Source organism: Silene latifolia, chromosome 10 (genome assembly GCF_048544455.1).
Source record: "Silene latifolia isolate original U9 population chromosome 10, ASM4854445v1, whole genome shotgun sequence".
Lineage (NCBI taxonomy): Eukaryota > Viridiplantae > Streptophyta > Magnoliopsida > Caryophyllales > Caryophyllaceae > Silene > Silene latifolia.
In genome coordinates this window covers 63,851,095-63,869,091 of record NC_133535.1, presented here as the reverse complement: position 1 = coordinate 63,869,091, position 17,997 = coordinate 63,851,095, and the positions used below count along the sequence as shown (strand labels likewise).

Genomic DNA, 17,997 nt, shown 5'->3' with positions numbered 1-17,997 from the left:
AGTAGAATTGTCTATCATAATCTTGCTGAGCTTGCAATTGAGATGCAATTGTCTCCATTAAAGATTTCAGCTCCGCGAATTCTTCTTCTTGCATATCGGGAGGATCTTGTTGCGGTGGCCATTGATAGGGTGGATGTGGCGGCACAACTACAGCTGCTTGACTAGCTCGTCTACGCTGTTGAAACGCGTAGGCTTCGTCATTCCCAGTCAAACAAAGGACTGCATTATGCCCAGCAGCACCACATCTCCCGCAGTAAATCACCGGCTGTTCTATATAATAGGACATTGGTGATGGGTCAAAGGTACTCAAGCCTTCCCTTTGACTGTCTTTCACCTAGAACTGTCTAGGTAGTACCTGTGAGGCCTATCAAAACAGCACTAAACAAAAGATTAGAACGGCCTCAAGGGAAAAATCCCCTGAGGCTAAAAACAGATAAAACTAAACAAATAAATAAATAGATTGCCTCCCCGGCAACGGCGCCAAAATTTGATACTGTCGTTTCGTACCAAAAATAAAATACCTAAGTACAACTGACAGAAGTCAGCGGTAAGTAGGGTCGATCTCCACAGGGAGGCGGTGTACTATCTATTTGTCTATTCTATCTGTCTGATGTCACAAATGAGGGTCGAATTTGATTGTGTTAACTAAACTAGAGATTTAAGCAAGGGAAATGAATAAGAGAATTAACAGTAAGAGAAGGGAGTATGCTAGGGGTCGGTCCACCGTGGCAGCTATCAGATCTTATACTATCGGGAATACTAAGGCGATTAGACTATTGATAAGAAGAGCTATGGTCGTCACCTTTCGGTCCTTAAACCGCCCTAGAGCGTAAACAGCTTAACTTTCGCCATAACTGCAATACCCTATTGTAATTAAGCAAGCCTTCCCTTCCAATCTTTCGATCTAGGTCGGGGTTAACTAAATTTATGGTCTCCTGCATGCATTCATTCGACCGGATAACAATTAAATTACCTAATACAATTCCTATCGCAAGACTAATCTATATAAGTCAATTAAAACATCGCTACCACGGCTTCCCTAATCCTAACATACTAGGGGAATTAGCTATGCATAATTAAGGGAGAACAAGAAATAAAGAAAGAACAAATAATAAACATTAAATTAAATTAAAGAGAGAAAAGGGAAGAAAGGATTCTTTTGAAATAAATAATCCGGAAATGGAAGAAAGAAGCAATGTGATAGCAATCCGAAGAAAAGGTAATTAGAGAGGTCAAGAGGGAGGGTCATCACCTCCTCCTCTTAGATTTATTTTATAGCCTAAAAACATAAACCTAATCTAAGCTTAACGTAAATTGAGGCCCAATAGCTTGTAATTGCTCGATCGAACAGTTAAGTCACTCGATCGAACAGTTCCTGCGTCTGTTTACTCGATCGACCAAAAGATAAGGCTCGATCGAACAGTTGGCCACTCGATCGAACAGTTCCTTCGTCTGTTTACTCGATCGACCAAAAGAAACTGGTCGATCGAGTTGTTCCTGGTTCCAGCTCGTGTTGGTCTTGTAATTTGGTCTTTGACTTGGCCTTTTAGCTCCCGAAATAGCTTCACGCATCCCAAGACAGCAATATTTCCCGCTCCAAATTATCTCTTCCTCCAAATGCATGCAAAACGGACGGTAAATGACATGAATCTACTACTTTATGGTTCATTCCTGCAATTAAGATAAAATACACCAAAGTAGTATATTCGGGGCATTTCGTAGCATAAAACCACGATAAAAGCATAGAAATACGTGCATAAAGTAGGCTAAAAAGACTATATAAAATGCACGTATCAGCAAGGTAAAAGACATGGAAACGATATTTTCTCAATGGCTATAAATTTCGAGCTTATAAGGAGGGAGTTGATCCTTCGAAAGCTACCTCAAGTAATGGGGTTTGTGTGAATTCTACAGAAGGGTTGGACTACTATGGAACTCTAAATGAAGTAATTGAGCTTGCTTATTATACAGAGGAAATGGTTTATAGGGTGATATTGTTTAAATGTGATTGGTTTGATAATTCCCAACAAGGACTTAATATCCATAAGGTATACAGACTTGTAGATGTAAATGAGAAAAAGAAATTTCGTGGACATAACCCATTCGTGGCAAATTTTCAAGTCGATCAAGTTTGTTATGCTCCTTATCCAACCACTAAGAAAGGTAATCAATGCTCCGCAGTTTTTAAAATCAAGGCAAGATCACATGTTGATGCTCCTGTTGACGAAATTGTCTTCCAAGAGGATGTGGTTGTCAATGATCACTCATTTTCACCAATTTTTGTGGAAGAGTCACAAACTAAAGATGAATATGAAGTGGTTATAGAAATGGGTGAAAGGGAATATGACGAGGATGTCGGAGAAGAAGAGGATAATGAAGTTGAAGTTGAAGAAAATAGAATAGAGGAAAATGGGGAAGAAGAGGAAGAAGTCGGAATGCTTTTTTCAGATGATGAACCTCTTTTGATTCATAGTGATAGTGATAGTGATAGTGATGAGTGATGGGAGTTATTGTAATTCTACTATATTAATGTATGAATTTTATCAAATCATTTTTATGTATGAATTTTAATCATTCAATCAAATTTGAAGCACTTGTAAGGCTTTTCTTTGATTGCATTGTTCATAGTTAGTGTTCATGACACTTCATTTTTGTTGGACTATCAATTTGCGTTGTTAAATTATATACTTATTATATTGTTCATGACACTCCAATTTTTTAGGACTAACAATTTGTACTAACGATTTTTATTGGACTGACAATTTGTATTGTTTATAATTAGTATATGGCAGGTTTCATTGGAAAGTTGATAGGGAGCGGTAGTAGGGGAGGTCGCCATGACGAGGAGCACGAAGAGGTTAATGAACATGACGAGGATGTTGAGAATATAACACCGGCACAGGAGAACATGCAGATCATTCTCTCGCAACAAGAAGAAGGTGGTCAATGGTAAGTGTTCTAATATTTTATTTTTACCTTTATGAAAAATATATCATTCAAATAATTTTATTTGAATTTCCAATATCTATGTATGTTTTAATTTTCAGGTGGAGTGACAAGTCTGTTAAATCATATGTCAGTTGGTTGTTCACTAATAACATTTCAGATGACGAGTACTTCACCAAATGGAGTGAGGCCAGCCATGCGCAACGCTTGAAGATGTGGAATTGGTTTAGGGTAATTTGAAAGTTACCTATTATTTACTTTACGTTAATAATTTTTATTTTATTTTTTTAATTAAAGTCATCTCTTCTATTACTAATTAAACACTTATTTTTGAAATAGAAACATGTGAGGTCCGTCGATGAAGACTGTGACGCTAAGCATGAATGGAAAAAGGTGGTCATGAGGCGGATTACCAAGCTTCTTAATAGGCTCAAATATTCAAAGAAAAAACCCGATTGGGTCCCGGCCACTTGGTGGGTAAATTTCAAAAATAAACATAGCAAATAGAAAGTCGGGTGCTAAAGACGGGAAAGCATTAGGCACCCATACTCTAGGTCGTAAGAGTTGCTCCGATGCTTTCAAGGAATTGGTATGTATTGTATTTATTATTTTCACAAATTAGTTAGAATTACTGATTGCCGAATATAATCAATTTATGTTTTTATGCTACTTTCAGGGTGAGTCGGCCACACCCTACAAGTTGTTTCAAAAGACCAAGAAAAACAAGAAGGGGGGAGTGGTTTAATCCCCGAGCCGCTAAGACCGACGTAAGTTAATATTTATTGTATTTCTGTAACACCCCCATTTATCTAAGAGCCTTAATTAGGCCTTCCTAGATAAGTGAGATTGTTACCATCTCGGAATGTCCGAGGTAGTGAATAAAAGAGTTTCGCAAACCAAGGCAATTTAAATAAATTAAACTCAAATGTCTTATACATATTTTTCTTTTCTTCTCAAACTAAATACAATACAAACTTGCAGCGGAATTAAAAGACAACTAGTGGTGATAAATAAGTAAGTAGTGAGCTAAAGCTAAGTCGTCCAGTCCATATCCTCACACGCCTCCCAAGCTCCTAGCCAGCTAGTCTCAAGTACCTGTCAAGTATTCTCCCCAGTTACGGTTCATCACAGGTGTTCACGAATACACGGTCAATCACGAGGTTGAGTAGGAATAAACTAAACAACAATAATTATTCAATGTAAAACAAAACCAAACGATATCAAGTCATTGCCAACTCATCCAACCATACCGTAACTAACTCAACGAATTCACTGGCAGTAGCACAACCCCCTTAACACCGTGCCATGCTCAACTCAACTGGAAGTGGTACTCTCATACCATGCTCAATTGGCTGTAGTACCCTCCGTACTATGCACAATTGGCAGTAGTAATCACTTACTATGCACAACTATCTGGCAGTAGCAATCACTTGTTATGCGCAACTGGCAGTAACAATCACTTGTTATGCACAACTGGCAGTAACACACTCCGTGTTATGCTCAACTGAACAACCATCGCACGACACCATATATAACCAACAATAATGAACAATAACAATCTAGTCATACGACTCTGTCAACAACTTAGCATACACAAATACTCCGTCTCCAATACTCATTCATAATATTAACATTAACCTCGTCACCCATCACAATTCAATATACATTCACATAATAATAAATACGAGTTGAGTAGGTAATTCCTACCTGAGACGGTCGCAAATTCAATTAGCAAAGTGCAAATAAGTAATAGCGGTGTTTTACCGAATCAACCTACATTTTTATATATATATATATATATATATATATATATATATATATATATATATATATATATATATATATATATATATATACCATATATAATTAAAAAAATGATTTTATTTTACAACTAATATTATTAACAATAACAACTTAATGAAAATATAACTCAAATAAAAGACTCGAGTTTGACCCTCACTACATTCCTTAATTTTTTTTTTAGACAAATGTGTACTATCATATATAAATAAAAAACGTAGTTTACATAATACTATTACAATACCAAGTCGTATTACAGCTAAGAAAATGCTTGAGACGATTAAAACTGCTAGATAAAGCAACAGGAACAGAGGAGTTGTTGAGGTCGTGTATCATACTCAGAAGTCGGAAGCTCTTGAATTGGAAAATTACACCTTGCAGTCTGAAAACTGAGGCGAAAATCATAGCCTCATTCAGAGCTAGAATATGAATTTGAAGATGTGAAGAGCCAAAGCATTGAAATGCTTCATGTGCAACAAGGTCATTGCAGTAAACCTTGAACGATCCAACCGATAAGTTCTTGTGGAAAGTAACATCCGTCCGAAAATAATAAGAAATGTGTTGCGGGAAGGAGGATACAATGTTGCTAACCTTAGTGGAGAAAACAGAGCGGGAACAGGCATTGGAATGGCAACTGAAAACATGTTGTCGAAGAGAAAGACGAGCAATTTCAGCAATAATCTCTTCAGGGCAGACACAACTGTCTCTGAAAATCACATTATTCCGGTGTTTCCAAATTGCGAACATAGTGAGAGGAAAATGCAGAAGTAGCATGTCATTACCGTCTGAGGAGTAATTGATGTAGCGTAGAAAGTTTTGAAACCAGGTTAAGAACGAAATATGAGAACCTACGTCTGACTGAATGCCAAGAAGACTGGCAGCCCAGATTCGTTTGATAAAATGGCAGTCACGGAAAAGGTGGCTTAAAGTTTCAGCTTCCTCATGACAAAAAGAGCATTTTGGATAAACCGGCATACCTCGTCGAATTAAAACATCCGCAGTAGGCAAGATACCGTGAACAACTTTCCAAAGAAAAATCTTGATATGAGGTTGACAAGGTAGGCTCCATATGAGAGACCATTTAAAATCCCGTTTAGCACGAGAGTGATGCGCGTCCGATGAGGGAAGGCAGTTTTGCAGAAGAAAAGAGTAACCAGAGTAAGTGGAATACCTTCCGTCTTCAGTGAATTTCCAATAGATGAAGTCATCCATAGGTTCAGGTGGGAGTTCAAGAGAGCAAATTTGTCTGGCAGAGTCTGTTTCGAAGTATTTAAAGATAAATTGCTTATTCCAATGAGTCGAGTCGAGAAGAAGGTCAGCAAAAGTAATAGGGTGAGATCGGAACATAGGCTTAAGATTAGGCTTTGTACCAAGAATCTAATCATCATTCTTGATATTAATCAACTTCCTATTCCCAAATTTCCAAGCAAAACCCTCCCGAAGAAGATATGTATTTTTCACAACACCTTTCCAAGCAAAAGACGAAGCCGAGTATTTAGAAATTTTTTCAGGAATAGGAAAGTCTTTTCGATATTTTGGACGTAGGACAAAAGAAATAAGGGAAGCCTGGTGATGATGACAGCGCCAAAAAGTCTTGGCCAATAAAGCTTGACTAACAATGCGAGCATTTTTAATGCCAAGACCACCTTCATTTTTTTGGGTACGAGAATGTCCGGGGACAACCAATGTTGAGCACGCTTATTCTGATTTTGTTTCCACCAGAAAAGATCAATTAAATAATTTATTCTCGTGGTTATCTGAAGAGGGATTGGCAGGATGGCGGCCACATGAGCAAAAGAGGCAATCAGAATAGTATTGATGAGCATGAGCTTGGCTGGTTGTGAGAAATGAGCTGAACCCCAGGATAGAATTTTAGAAGTAAGGTTGTCCAAAATAAACTGAAACGCAGCAGTTTTTCTTCTGCCAAGATCGATTGGGACACCAAGGTATATTCCGAAATTTTGTTTCGAAGGTACACGCAAAATATCAGTGACATGTTCTCGGAAATCATCCGGCGTATTTGGACTGAACTTGATATAGGATTTTTGGTGGTTAATCATTTGACCCGAAAAAGCAGTGAAAGAGGTTAAGATATCTCTTAAAGACTCACAGGCCGATTGAGTTAACCGGAAGCACAGGAGAGCATCGTCAGCATAAAGTAAATGCGAAATGGTAGGGCTATTCCTGGAAAGCTTAATACCCTCAATAAAACGTAATTCTTCCGCCTTAACAATCATGAGCGAATGAATTTCCATGCAAAGAATAAAAAGGTAAGGTGAAATGGGGTCGCCCTGACGCAAGCCGCATTGAGGAAAAATACAGGTGGAAGGAGCACCGTTAATAAGCACTTGTATAGAGACGGTTTTGACGCAGGATTTGATAAGCTTTCTGAAAGCTTTAGGAAAACCAAAAAGCTTAAGAACATGGAACAGAAAAGGCCAAGAGACTCTGTCAAAAGCTTTGTTCATATCAAGTTTGATCGCTCCAAAACACCGAGTACCACTACGCCTTTGGTTGATGTAAGAAAGAATTTCGTGTCCAAGAAAACCGGTGTCGCTGATGAGTCTTCCAGGGAGAAATGCATTCTGATTTTGGCCGATAAGAGAATCAGTAACCTTGCGGAGCCTGAGAGCAATACATTTGGAAGCCGCACGGTAGATGACATTGCAAAGACTAATGGGGCGGAACTGGGATATACATTCAGGACTAGAAACTTTTGGAATAAGAACAATGTGAGTATTGTTCCAGGCCGGGGGTAGATGGCCGTCATTGAGAAACCCGAGAATGGCTGATGTAATGTCCACATTTACAGTGTGCCAGAAGAGCTGGTAGAATTTAGGTGGAAAGCCATCTGGTCCCGGTGACTTGGTAGGTTTCATGTCAAAGAAGGCCTTTTTTACATCGTCTGCAGTAAAAGGCAAGGAAAGATAAGCCTGCTGCATTGCATTTAACTGGGGAAAAGACAAGCTTTCCAGTTCCGAGAAAGAGGGTGCTGGTTGAGAAGATGTAAACAAGTGTTTGAAGTGGTTCATAATCAAAATCGAAAGTTCCGATTCAGATGAAGTCCAGGAACAATTAAAATCTTTCAGAGATATAATACGCAGCCGTTTCTGTCTTGCTTTAGCTCTGCTGAAGAAAAAAGAAGTAGGAAGGTCGTCATTTAATTGGAAATCAGACTTAGCTCGTTGGTGCCAGAAGGAATGCTGGACGTGGACTTCATGCTCAGAACTTTTAAGATGTTGGAGGTATTGAGAGCCAGATTTGGAGTCACTAATTTGAGAAGCGGAGGCAAATAAATCCTGGGAAAAAGGACTCCAGTCGAGCATGAACTCGTGACGATGTTGAAGAACCCATTTTAGAATACCATTACGGATTTGAGTAAGCTTGTTGTTTACAGAGGTCGTAACAGGACCAGTAGAGAAGCTGTGCCAAATAGAAAGAACAAGACTTTGAATGTCGGAGTGATTGAGACACCAAATATCCACACGATAAGGCCTCTTCTGGTGTACTCATAAGACCGACATGGTCCCTTCTAATATACAGCCCAACATCAACACTTACTAACTTATTACTATTACTATTACTATTACTATTACTATTACTATTACTATTACTATTACTATTACTATTATTATTATAGTGCCATAATCAAATCCCAATGAATTCTCCCCTCCAACGTAACACAACTACACATACAAACACCACGCACAACCCACGTTCGTCGCTCGCCAAGAGCCATGCCAAACCCGACTAACAAACACCTCTCTTGGCCAACAAAGACCCCGGACAAACCAGCAATGCACGCCCACGACACACGCACCTCGACTCGCCTCACCTCTTCACGTGCAGCTGCTCGTCACGCTCAAATAAAACAAAGCAGTACGGCATCGCACCAACACTATTAAGACAGGCTCAAACTCAACCCATGTCCAGACTCGTAGTCTGACTCGACTGACAGAACTCACACAACCTCGACAAAGTTATACCGAAATCGACCCGGAACAGAGTACACGCTACTACCCATACGCACGACACAAAGTAACTACTCCATTGTCACAAACACGACTCTAAACAGATCCTAAGACAACCGTAATATCCTACAGTACATACAAAGGGAACGGCGACCATCTTAGCAAAACCAGATGTTAATCGACTTGCTTATTCACATATAACAATATAAGAAACACATATACTAGTCAAAGTTGGTACCTTTGTTTGTTAAAGAATAAAGTAGGCTGGTTGAAGACTAAGAAAATCACAAGGTTGGCGGCAGATTAAAGATTACGGTCCTCTTGTTCTCCCCTTAACTCACAGTAGTGTACTCCCTCTTTAGGTTTGATAATAAATAAATTAAGTTTTGGGAGATACGGAGGAAGGGGTTCTTAAATAGGTTACATATGGTCTTATTATTATAATTATAAAAAATTATGTTAGCACTTATCTTATGGATATAATAGTATAATTATTATTGTTAGTTATTCAATATATAATATATATAATGTATACTAATGTTACCAAATTTCTAACACATAGGCATATTCCCGTCTTTTATACATCATTGTATATTCTAATACTAATAAGAGTTTTAGAAAGGTTTATAAATAATTTCTGAGATAATTAATATACGGGGTATTACAATTTCTCTAATTCTTAATGTTAATATTTATTGTATTTTTCTCATTTTTAAATATAACATCTTCCTTATTTGTTGTTCTTTTAGGCCGTTTATCAGGAAGAGATGAGTCGACCAACGCCCCCCCAGAGAGGCTCCAGGCAAGTACCGTTCGTTCTACACCGCTGTCGATGGTTTTGACAATCGTGGAAGATTTTTCGGGAACGGTGATGTAGCGGCCGAAGTGTGGTATGAACGTCCGTGTAACAAAGGTGCTCGTCGATCATTCTCTTATACTCCTACCATGGTTTCTCAATTTTCCACCCAAATGAACAATGAGCAAGCCGCACGACAAAGTCTTGAGGAACAAATGCGCACCACTCAAGAAAAAGTCCGTCTCCAAGCTGAGCAGATGGCGGCCATGGAAAAAGCTTTGGCTGAGATGCGACAATCTCAACCCCCTCTCTTGTGCTCAGGTTTCTCCCGCCCTTTTGGTAGAGACAACAATGCGGATGACGGGCATGGCTTTGGTAGTGAACATGTTGAGCCTCTAGGTAATTATTAGTATCGTCTTCTATGTTCTTATGTTAGTATGTTAAGGCTACCTTATGTTAGAAACTTATGATTATGGATTAGTATTTTAGTTGGTATGTAAAAGACATGTGAAAATTTGACCTTTAGTTTTTATGTAACAACTTCGTTCTTCCAATCGTGTCCGGTTTTCTATCGATAATTTCGTTGTCTACTCTTGATTCCCGCTCATGCGGTCGACACGATAATGGATTCCCGCTTGGCGGTCGACGGTTGTATATGGTTTTTTGCAGGTTTGGTGTGTAAAACAATGCAAATTCCGCATTGTGGCTGGGCAACAAGCTGCTGTTTCCAGCCAATGCCCATAATCTTTGTGTTGATCTCACAGGTCTTGATTTCAACAAAGTTCTCACTGCTCGTTTTATAGACCAACGCTACCTGGCTATTGACCGGATTTTGTTTCTGATTGGCATCAACTGGAGGTTAAATGGGTCGATATCTATTCGACCCATGAAACCTTATTACTTATTCAGCTTCTCTTCTATAGCTGACTATCAGTATTTCAGAAACCGTCAGACTGTCAATATTGATGGCAGTCTTTTGGTTCTTCGTCCTTGCTCTGCTACTACCTTTCCTGACAATATGTTATTTCATATTATCCCGATATGGGTGCGGGTTCTACATCTTCCCTTTCATTTGATGCACTCCTCTGTTGCGGCTTACCTCTTGTCTCATGTTGGTGACGTTTGTGAAGAGGAGGCTGTCAATACTTTAACCCCTACTCGCTGCTTTGTTAGGGTGAAGGTCTGGGTTGACCTTTCAAAGCCTCTGATCCCTGGATGCTACCTAGCTTTTAGTGAAGGGATCATCAATGGATCGGGTTTTCTTATGAGGGAGATTTTAGATTCTGCAAAACTTGCGGCGAAGTGGGTCATCGGGTATCCTTCTGTCCATCTGGTAAAATTCAAGGTGCTCGTCGTATACATGCGCGGATGGAAGAGCTTAGAGCCAGGGGACTGTTGGTCCTTCATGGACCGCCTGGTTCGCGGTTTTATATTCCTGAAGTTATGGGCCTACCTTCTCGTGCGAAGTATTTGACCTCAAAGATCAACATCGCCGCTCGTGACGACTCTGCTCATGTTGACTCCGGTGGTGATTCACCGATTTTTTCTTTCTCTTCTTCTCCATCTGAAAATGGAGATGATGACGAAGCTCCTTTCTCTGCACCAGCACCTGAGCTTGTGGTTCACGAGGATGAGTCAAGGGAAGTTCTACTGGAGCATCACCCCCTGATTCGCGCTCTGCCTGACCCCACTGGCACTTCTACCTCTGCAACTCCAGCTTCCCCTGCTTTTAAAATGACGGTTCCAGAAGAAGACTTGGATGCTACCATAGCTTTGGGACTCACAGAACCAGTTACGCCTCCTCGAAAAATTGATGTGGGCATTCTTTTTCGCGACAATCTGGGTGCTGGTCCTAGTCGTGGCTCTGGTTTCAGTCATGTGCCTATGGACTCGTCTGGTAGGAAATTAAAATTTGTTTTCAAAAGGAAGGTAATTGCCAATCTAAACTGTTTCAGTAGACCTTTCTTTAAGAAATCAAGTCGTTCAAAGTTTTTGGATTTAACATGGGTATCCTCCTCTTGGTCTGTTGTAGAGCTTCACACTCGTCCCCCTGAGTGTCTGTATGAGTTCCTGGGGCTCCCTGGGTTTAGTTATACGAAGCCTAAATCTCCGGATTTGGACTTTCGTGATCGTTTGGTTGGGCCTTTTAAACGCAAATCTCAGTGTTTGGATTTGGCCCCGGATTTTTTGTCTAATAAGCGTTTTAGGTTTTCTGTAGGCTGTGTTTGGGGTTTTCGTTTCTCTTCGCTAACATGGTTTTCGTCTCCTTTCCTGTCTTCTACCACCACTGAAGATGGGAGGCATCTCTTAGGTCAGGTGGTGGACCGTAAATCACCACCCCGGGAACAATGACTATCTTTTGTTAGAATTGTAGGGGCTTTGGTGAAGCGGATGATCCTACAATTCCGTATGTACATAGATGTGTCCTTAAATTCCATCCGCTGCTTTTGTTTTTACAAGAAACTCATACCTCTATAGATATTGCATGTATGAAGACTTCTCATTTAGGGTTTCCCAATTTCTTTGGGGTGGATTCTCGTGGTCGTAGTGGAGGTCTTCTTTTGTATTGGGATAGTTTGGTTAATGTTCAGGTCCTTTGTAGTAACTCACATTTTATCTTCTGTAAATTGGGTTTGAATCTACCTCAGGGTCCTTTGTCGTACATTATGTTCATATATGGGGAATCTACGTTTCAGTATCGTTCAAATTTATGGGATCGGATATCTAATGTTATTTTGGGTTGTACCCCTTTTCTTGTAATTGGGGATTTCAATCAGGTTGAATTGCACTCCGACAAATTTGGTGGCTCTAGCTCTATACGCGGTCAGGTTGATTTCACGACATGGAAACTTCTAAACTGTTTGGTAGACATTTCTTTCTTTGGGCCTCGCTTCACTTGGATGAATGGACAGTTAGGTGATAATTGTATCATAGAAAGGCTTGATCGGGCTTATGCAACGCAGGAATGGTTTGACGTGTTTCCTCAGACCTCTCTTCTAAACTTACCTATTCTCATCTACGATCATTCCCCGATCATTTTACATTTATTCCATGCTCAAAAAACTTACAAACGCCCTTACCGTATTGATAACTGGTGTTTACACCTTCCAGAGGTTATCTCCCTTGTTAATTTAGCCTTTCAAACCCCGGTCCACGGCTCTTTACCTTTTGTTCTTTCCCGTAAACTAGCTACCGTGAGATTTGCTATCCTACAATGGGTTCTTCGACATCGTCTTACCTATGGCATAAATTGGTCGTGCATTGAGAAGGACCTTGAATTATCGGCTACGGATATTTCGAATTTTGATTCTGCTGATCATTTCCAATGGCTACGTTCTAATCGTCTTCAGCTCATTTCTAAACAACATGGATATTGGGCCCAACGGGTTAAACTTCGTAATGAGGTATTAGATGGGTTGCCAACTCGATTTCTTTTTAATCGAGTCCGACAGCGTTCTGTTAAACAACGTCTGATTTCAATTCGCACACCTGCTGGGATATGGCTACATGAACCGGAACAAGTTGAACATGAAATTCTATCTTACTTTCAGAATCTTTTGTGTGCACCTACAATTTCGTCGGCTGATTCATCCTTTACTTCTTTGGAATCATTTCTTCTGCCTTTGGACTTGCCATCACTTTCCTCGGCAGACAGCTTCATTTTATCTGCACCATTCACTGATATTGATGTTCTTCGAGCACTCCGCACTATGAATGGTTCGAAATCTCCTGGTCCAGATGGGATCACACCCCGGTTCTACCAGTTCTTTTGGCCCCAAATTGGTTCTCTTGTGTCTGCGGCTGTACTTCAATTCCTGAATTCTGGGATTATGCTCAAGGAATGGAATAACACGCACATTGTCCTCATCCCAAAGACTGATCATCCTAATTTGGTTACTCAATATCGTCCTATTAGCTTATGCAATGTTATTTACCGCATAGCTTCTAAGTGCCTTGCAAATAGACTCAAGCTTGTTATCCCTTCGATTATTTCGGATTCACAGCAAGCATTTATTCCGGGTCGTCTAATGTCGGATGGATGCCTTGTTGCTCATGAAGTTCTACATTATATTAACAAAACCAAGAAAGGAACTACTTGTTATGCAGTCCTGAAGCTAGACATGAGCAAGGCTTTTGACCGAGAATCCTGGCACTTCCTTATGGCGGTTCTGCGCCATATGGGGTTTCCTACTCACTGGCGCGACATTATTTGGGAATGCATCTCCACAGTTTCTTACAGTGTTCTTATAAATGGGACTCCTTCAAGTATTTTACGACCTACTTCTGGTCTACGTCAAGGCGACCCTCTTTCACCGTATTTGTTTATTATCTGCATGGAGGTCTTCTCTCGTCAACTGGCCATGACCGAAAGGACGAAAATTTTTACGAGAATCAAAACTTCGCGATATGCACCCACTTTGTCACACGTGTTCTTTGCGGATGATGCTTTACTTTGCTGTAAAGCCACGCCTAACTCTTTTGAAGTTCTACGAGATTTGCTGAAGAAATTCGAAGTTGTATCGGGCCAAATGATTAACTTGGATAAATCCTACATCAAATTCAGTCCGAATTCACCAGCTGATTTTCAGACACACATGAAGTCAATTCTAAAGATGCCTACGGTCTCTCATTTTGGTGACTACTTGGGAGTTCCAATTGATATCCCTCGCAAGAAATCGGAACCGTTTCTCCCTTTAATTGACAAGTTGACTACTCGCATTGCTTCGTGGTCCGCGCTTCATTTGAGTCAATCAAGCAAACTTGTTATTATCTCTTCTATCTTGCTGGCTTCTTTAAACCATATCCTCTCCTGCGTTCCTATACCGCATGGGGTTTGCCGAAAGATTGATGCTCTGATTGCTGCTTTCTGGTGGAGAAGTGACTGGAACAAGAATTCGATTCACTGGCTTCGTCGTGATATTTATAAGGCTCCCAAGTCATATGGCGGTCTTGGTATTAAAAATACTTTCGTGCTAGGCCAAGCCTTACTCCTTAAAAAATTCTGGCACGTAACTTCTGAACCAACTTCTTTACTTGCAAAATTCTGGACGGCTAAATATCAAAAGGACTTGCCTATTCCGAAGTCCAAGTCTTTGGTTTCAAATGCTTCTTACGCATGGTCAGGAATTTGCCGTTCTGTGCATTTAACTAAAGAGGCTATCTGTTGGAAAATTGGAAGTGGTAAGTTGATTAATATTTGGTCCAGTAGATGGGTTAATGGCGAGCTACCTACTCCTAATCCACAATGTCAAGACCCACTACCACCTTTATCATCCTTTATTTTGCCATCTGGGGATTGGAATCCAACAATGCTCTTTCGTTACTTTTCGGCAAAAACAGCAAAGGTAATCATTGCTATGGAACCTCCCGTACTTGAGATTGATGATTTTATTTATTGGAAATTTACGGAAGATGGCTCTTATTCTGCCAAGTCTGGGTATTGTTTCCTCTGGTCACAAACTTCGTCTGGTTCCTCTGTTAGATCTAGTGCACCGTGTTTTCGTTGGCATATTGTCTGGAGAAAGACGCTATCACGGAAGTTGTCTTTTCTTCTCTGGCGAATGGCTCACAATATTTTGCCAACGAATGCGAATTTACTTTCACGAGGTTTGAATGTGGCACAGGAATGTCACTTATGTCATAATTCGGTTGAATCGATGGATCACTTATTTAGATCTTGTTTGATAACACAACATTTATGGAAGTCTTGCTGGCTTGGTATCAACTCCATGGTGAACCCGCTTACACCCTTTAGCACATGGACTGCGGATTTATTATCTTACCTTTCTCATCATTCTTTGAGCCAGAACGAGGTCGACAGCTTGATTTACTTTTGTTCTTTAATCCGAGCGATTTGGACCTCGCGTAATCTGGTTGTGTTTCAAAACCTTCATGTTGATCCTGGCTTATTTATCGACTCACCGATGAACTGGTAAGTTCTTGTACTCAGTTGCAAATGGGTAGATCATTATTCATGACTCCTGCTCTGTGTTTCTCTCCTGCTGCTATCACAGGTACCTCTTCATATCAATCTGGCAACAGTTGGATAACCGTCTCTACACAACGTCATCGTGCTTCAACAATCTTCACTTGCTCCTTTTGGGATTCTTCTTTGTGCCGCTTATTTTCACACGAAATACGTGCCGAAACCTCAATTGATGCGTCTGCAAGAGCCCTCCTTCTGGCTATGCGTTATGCTCAACGCATGGATTAAAGCAACGTTAGCTTCTGAGTTACATGTCGAAAACTATCCTACGTTCTGGCAAACTTACTGCCAGTACCAATTACTGTACGGAACTCTGTTTTTCAGATCCGTACTTTGTTTGTCCTTCGTAGTTTATGGTCTGTAAGCCTTGCAACAGGCTAACCGTTCTTGTATCGTGCTTTCAATTTCAATTTTAATATGATAGTTTATTGTTGTCAAAAAAAAAAATCCCTCAGGAAAGTCAACATTTTGTTGACTTTTCTGATGAAAAAACCGTCAGATTTCATGAAATCCTGACGGAAAGTCAACGAAATGTTGATTTTCCTGACGGATTTTCCGTCAGGAAATCGTAATTCCTGACGGTTTTTCCGTCAGAAAAGTCAACAAAATGTTGACTTTCTGGCCCATCCTAGATGACGGCTTTGACGGAATGATCGTCAGTAAGCCGTCAGAGATTTGAAAGCCTGATGGAAAAACCGTTAGGAATCCATTTTTCGTGACGAATCGTACTGACGGTTGATTCCTGACGGTTTTTCCTGAAGTAAAACTACTAAGACTCAATTTCTTAGACAGAATAAGTGCTAAAACGATTGCAAAATGCTAAGGATTGAGTGAATGGGATATGACTTAAACCAAGCACAAAGCCAAGGTTTAAGACTAAGAGTTTGTTCAAGCACTAAGCAATGAACTTACTCAGCCCCTAGCACTAAGCAAAGGAGGGTCTTGTAGCACTAAACAAAGAATTTTAGAGAGAAAAACTAGGTTTTCACTTGTATTAATGTTCATTCAAATCTGAAGTTCTCATGTGCCTAGGTTGGTTTATATAGACCAAGGCTTACAATCTTGACCCTTGATTACAAGTTACATCTAAGGGCCACAAAATGAGCAGCTAAAGAGCATAAAAAATGGCAGCCAAGGTCTTACAATGCTGAAATTGAAAATGACATAAAGTAAAGAAAGTAAACTAACATTCCAATCTTCCTTGTTTGTAGCTCAACTTCTTATTTATGATTATATGGACTGATTGGAGGCTTGTGGAACCGTGTAAGACTCCCATGCTGCAGCCAAATAGTCTCTTGAGCTTTGTTAGAACAAAAGAAGAAAGATTGATAGCGACATTTAGCTCATTGTTCAAAACCGGGTCCTCTTGTACCTTTGCAATGTTTCTTCAAATAAATTCTGAATGGTAGCTCTAGGAGATAAAAGATCCTACACAAAAATGTCCCAAACTCACCGAAGATAAGAATTAGGATGGTTGGAACCATGACTTCTTAGACGGTTTTGGTGTTAGACCTCAAATTATGACGAGGTCCAAAACCGGGTGAACTAGGGCCTTTCTCGGTTTGATTCTTTTCAATCTCCCCTTCTTGAAAATGATTTTCTCTCAAATCCTCAAGCTTATCCTCCTCAATCTCTTAATAATAAGGACTTAAATCTCCAACATTGAAAGTTCCATGGACACCATATTCTCCGGGAAGGTTTATCTTGTATGCATTGGACCCGAACTTCTCAAGTACTTCGAATGGACCATCAACTCTAGGCATGAGCTTATTCTTCCTTTTTTCTGGAAATATTTCTTTTCTCAAGTGTATCCAAACAAGATCTCCGGGTTCAAATCTTTTGGTTCCCTTAACACCCTTGGATTTGGCCTTATGAGCCTCATTAGCCTTCTCAATTTGCTTCTTGACTTGTTCATGGACATGGAGCATTTGTTCAACTCTTTTATTAGCATCATAATCAATGGCATTACTCTTGATGGGTGCCAAATCAGTAGACATCATAGGATTTATGCCTTACACCACCTCAAATGGAGACTTGCCCGTGGTTGTGGAGGGGGCTCGGTTGAAGGCAAACTCGGCTTGAGCTAGTTTGAGGTCCCAATCTTTCAATGACTTAGCAACCGTGCATCTAAGGATCCTCCCCAAGGTCTTGTTGGTAAATTCCGTTTGCCCATCAGTTTGAGGGCGATGGGAGGTGCTAAACAAGAGCCTTGTTTTGAGTAACTTCCATAAGGTCCTCCAAAAATGACTCATGAACTTGGAATCCGTATCCGAGACAATGCACTTAGGAATACCATGTAGATTGACCACCTCTTTGAAATAGAGCTCGGCCACACTAGTTGTATCTTCGGTTTTCTTACAAGCAATGAAATGAGCCATTTTGCTAAATCTATCCACGACCACCATGATTGAATCCTTCCCTCTTTGAGTTCTTGGTAAAGCAACAATGAAATACATGCTTATGTCTTCCCATGGCTGATTTGGAACTGGCAAAGGAGT

General features: G+C 40.2%; 1 protein-coding gene across 1 annotated transcript; it reads right to left on the bottom strand.

Annotated features, from left to right (window-relative positions):
• Nucleotides 1-4,968: 4,968 nt before the first annotated feature.
• Nucleotides 4,969-8,634, bottom strand: LOC141607676 (uncharacterized). Its single transcript, XM_074427030.1, has 3 exons — nucleotides 8,582-8,634; nucleotides 6,213-8,169; nucleotides 4,969-6,123 (listed from the first exon to the last, which is right to left on the bottom strand). The coding sequence occupies exons 1-3, from the start codon at nucleotides 8,632-8,634 to the stop codon at nucleotides 4,969-4,971; spliced, it is 3,165 nt and encodes a 1,054-aa protein (XP_074283131.1).
• Between the last annotated feature and the right edge of the window lie 9,363 nt (nucleotides 8,635-17,997).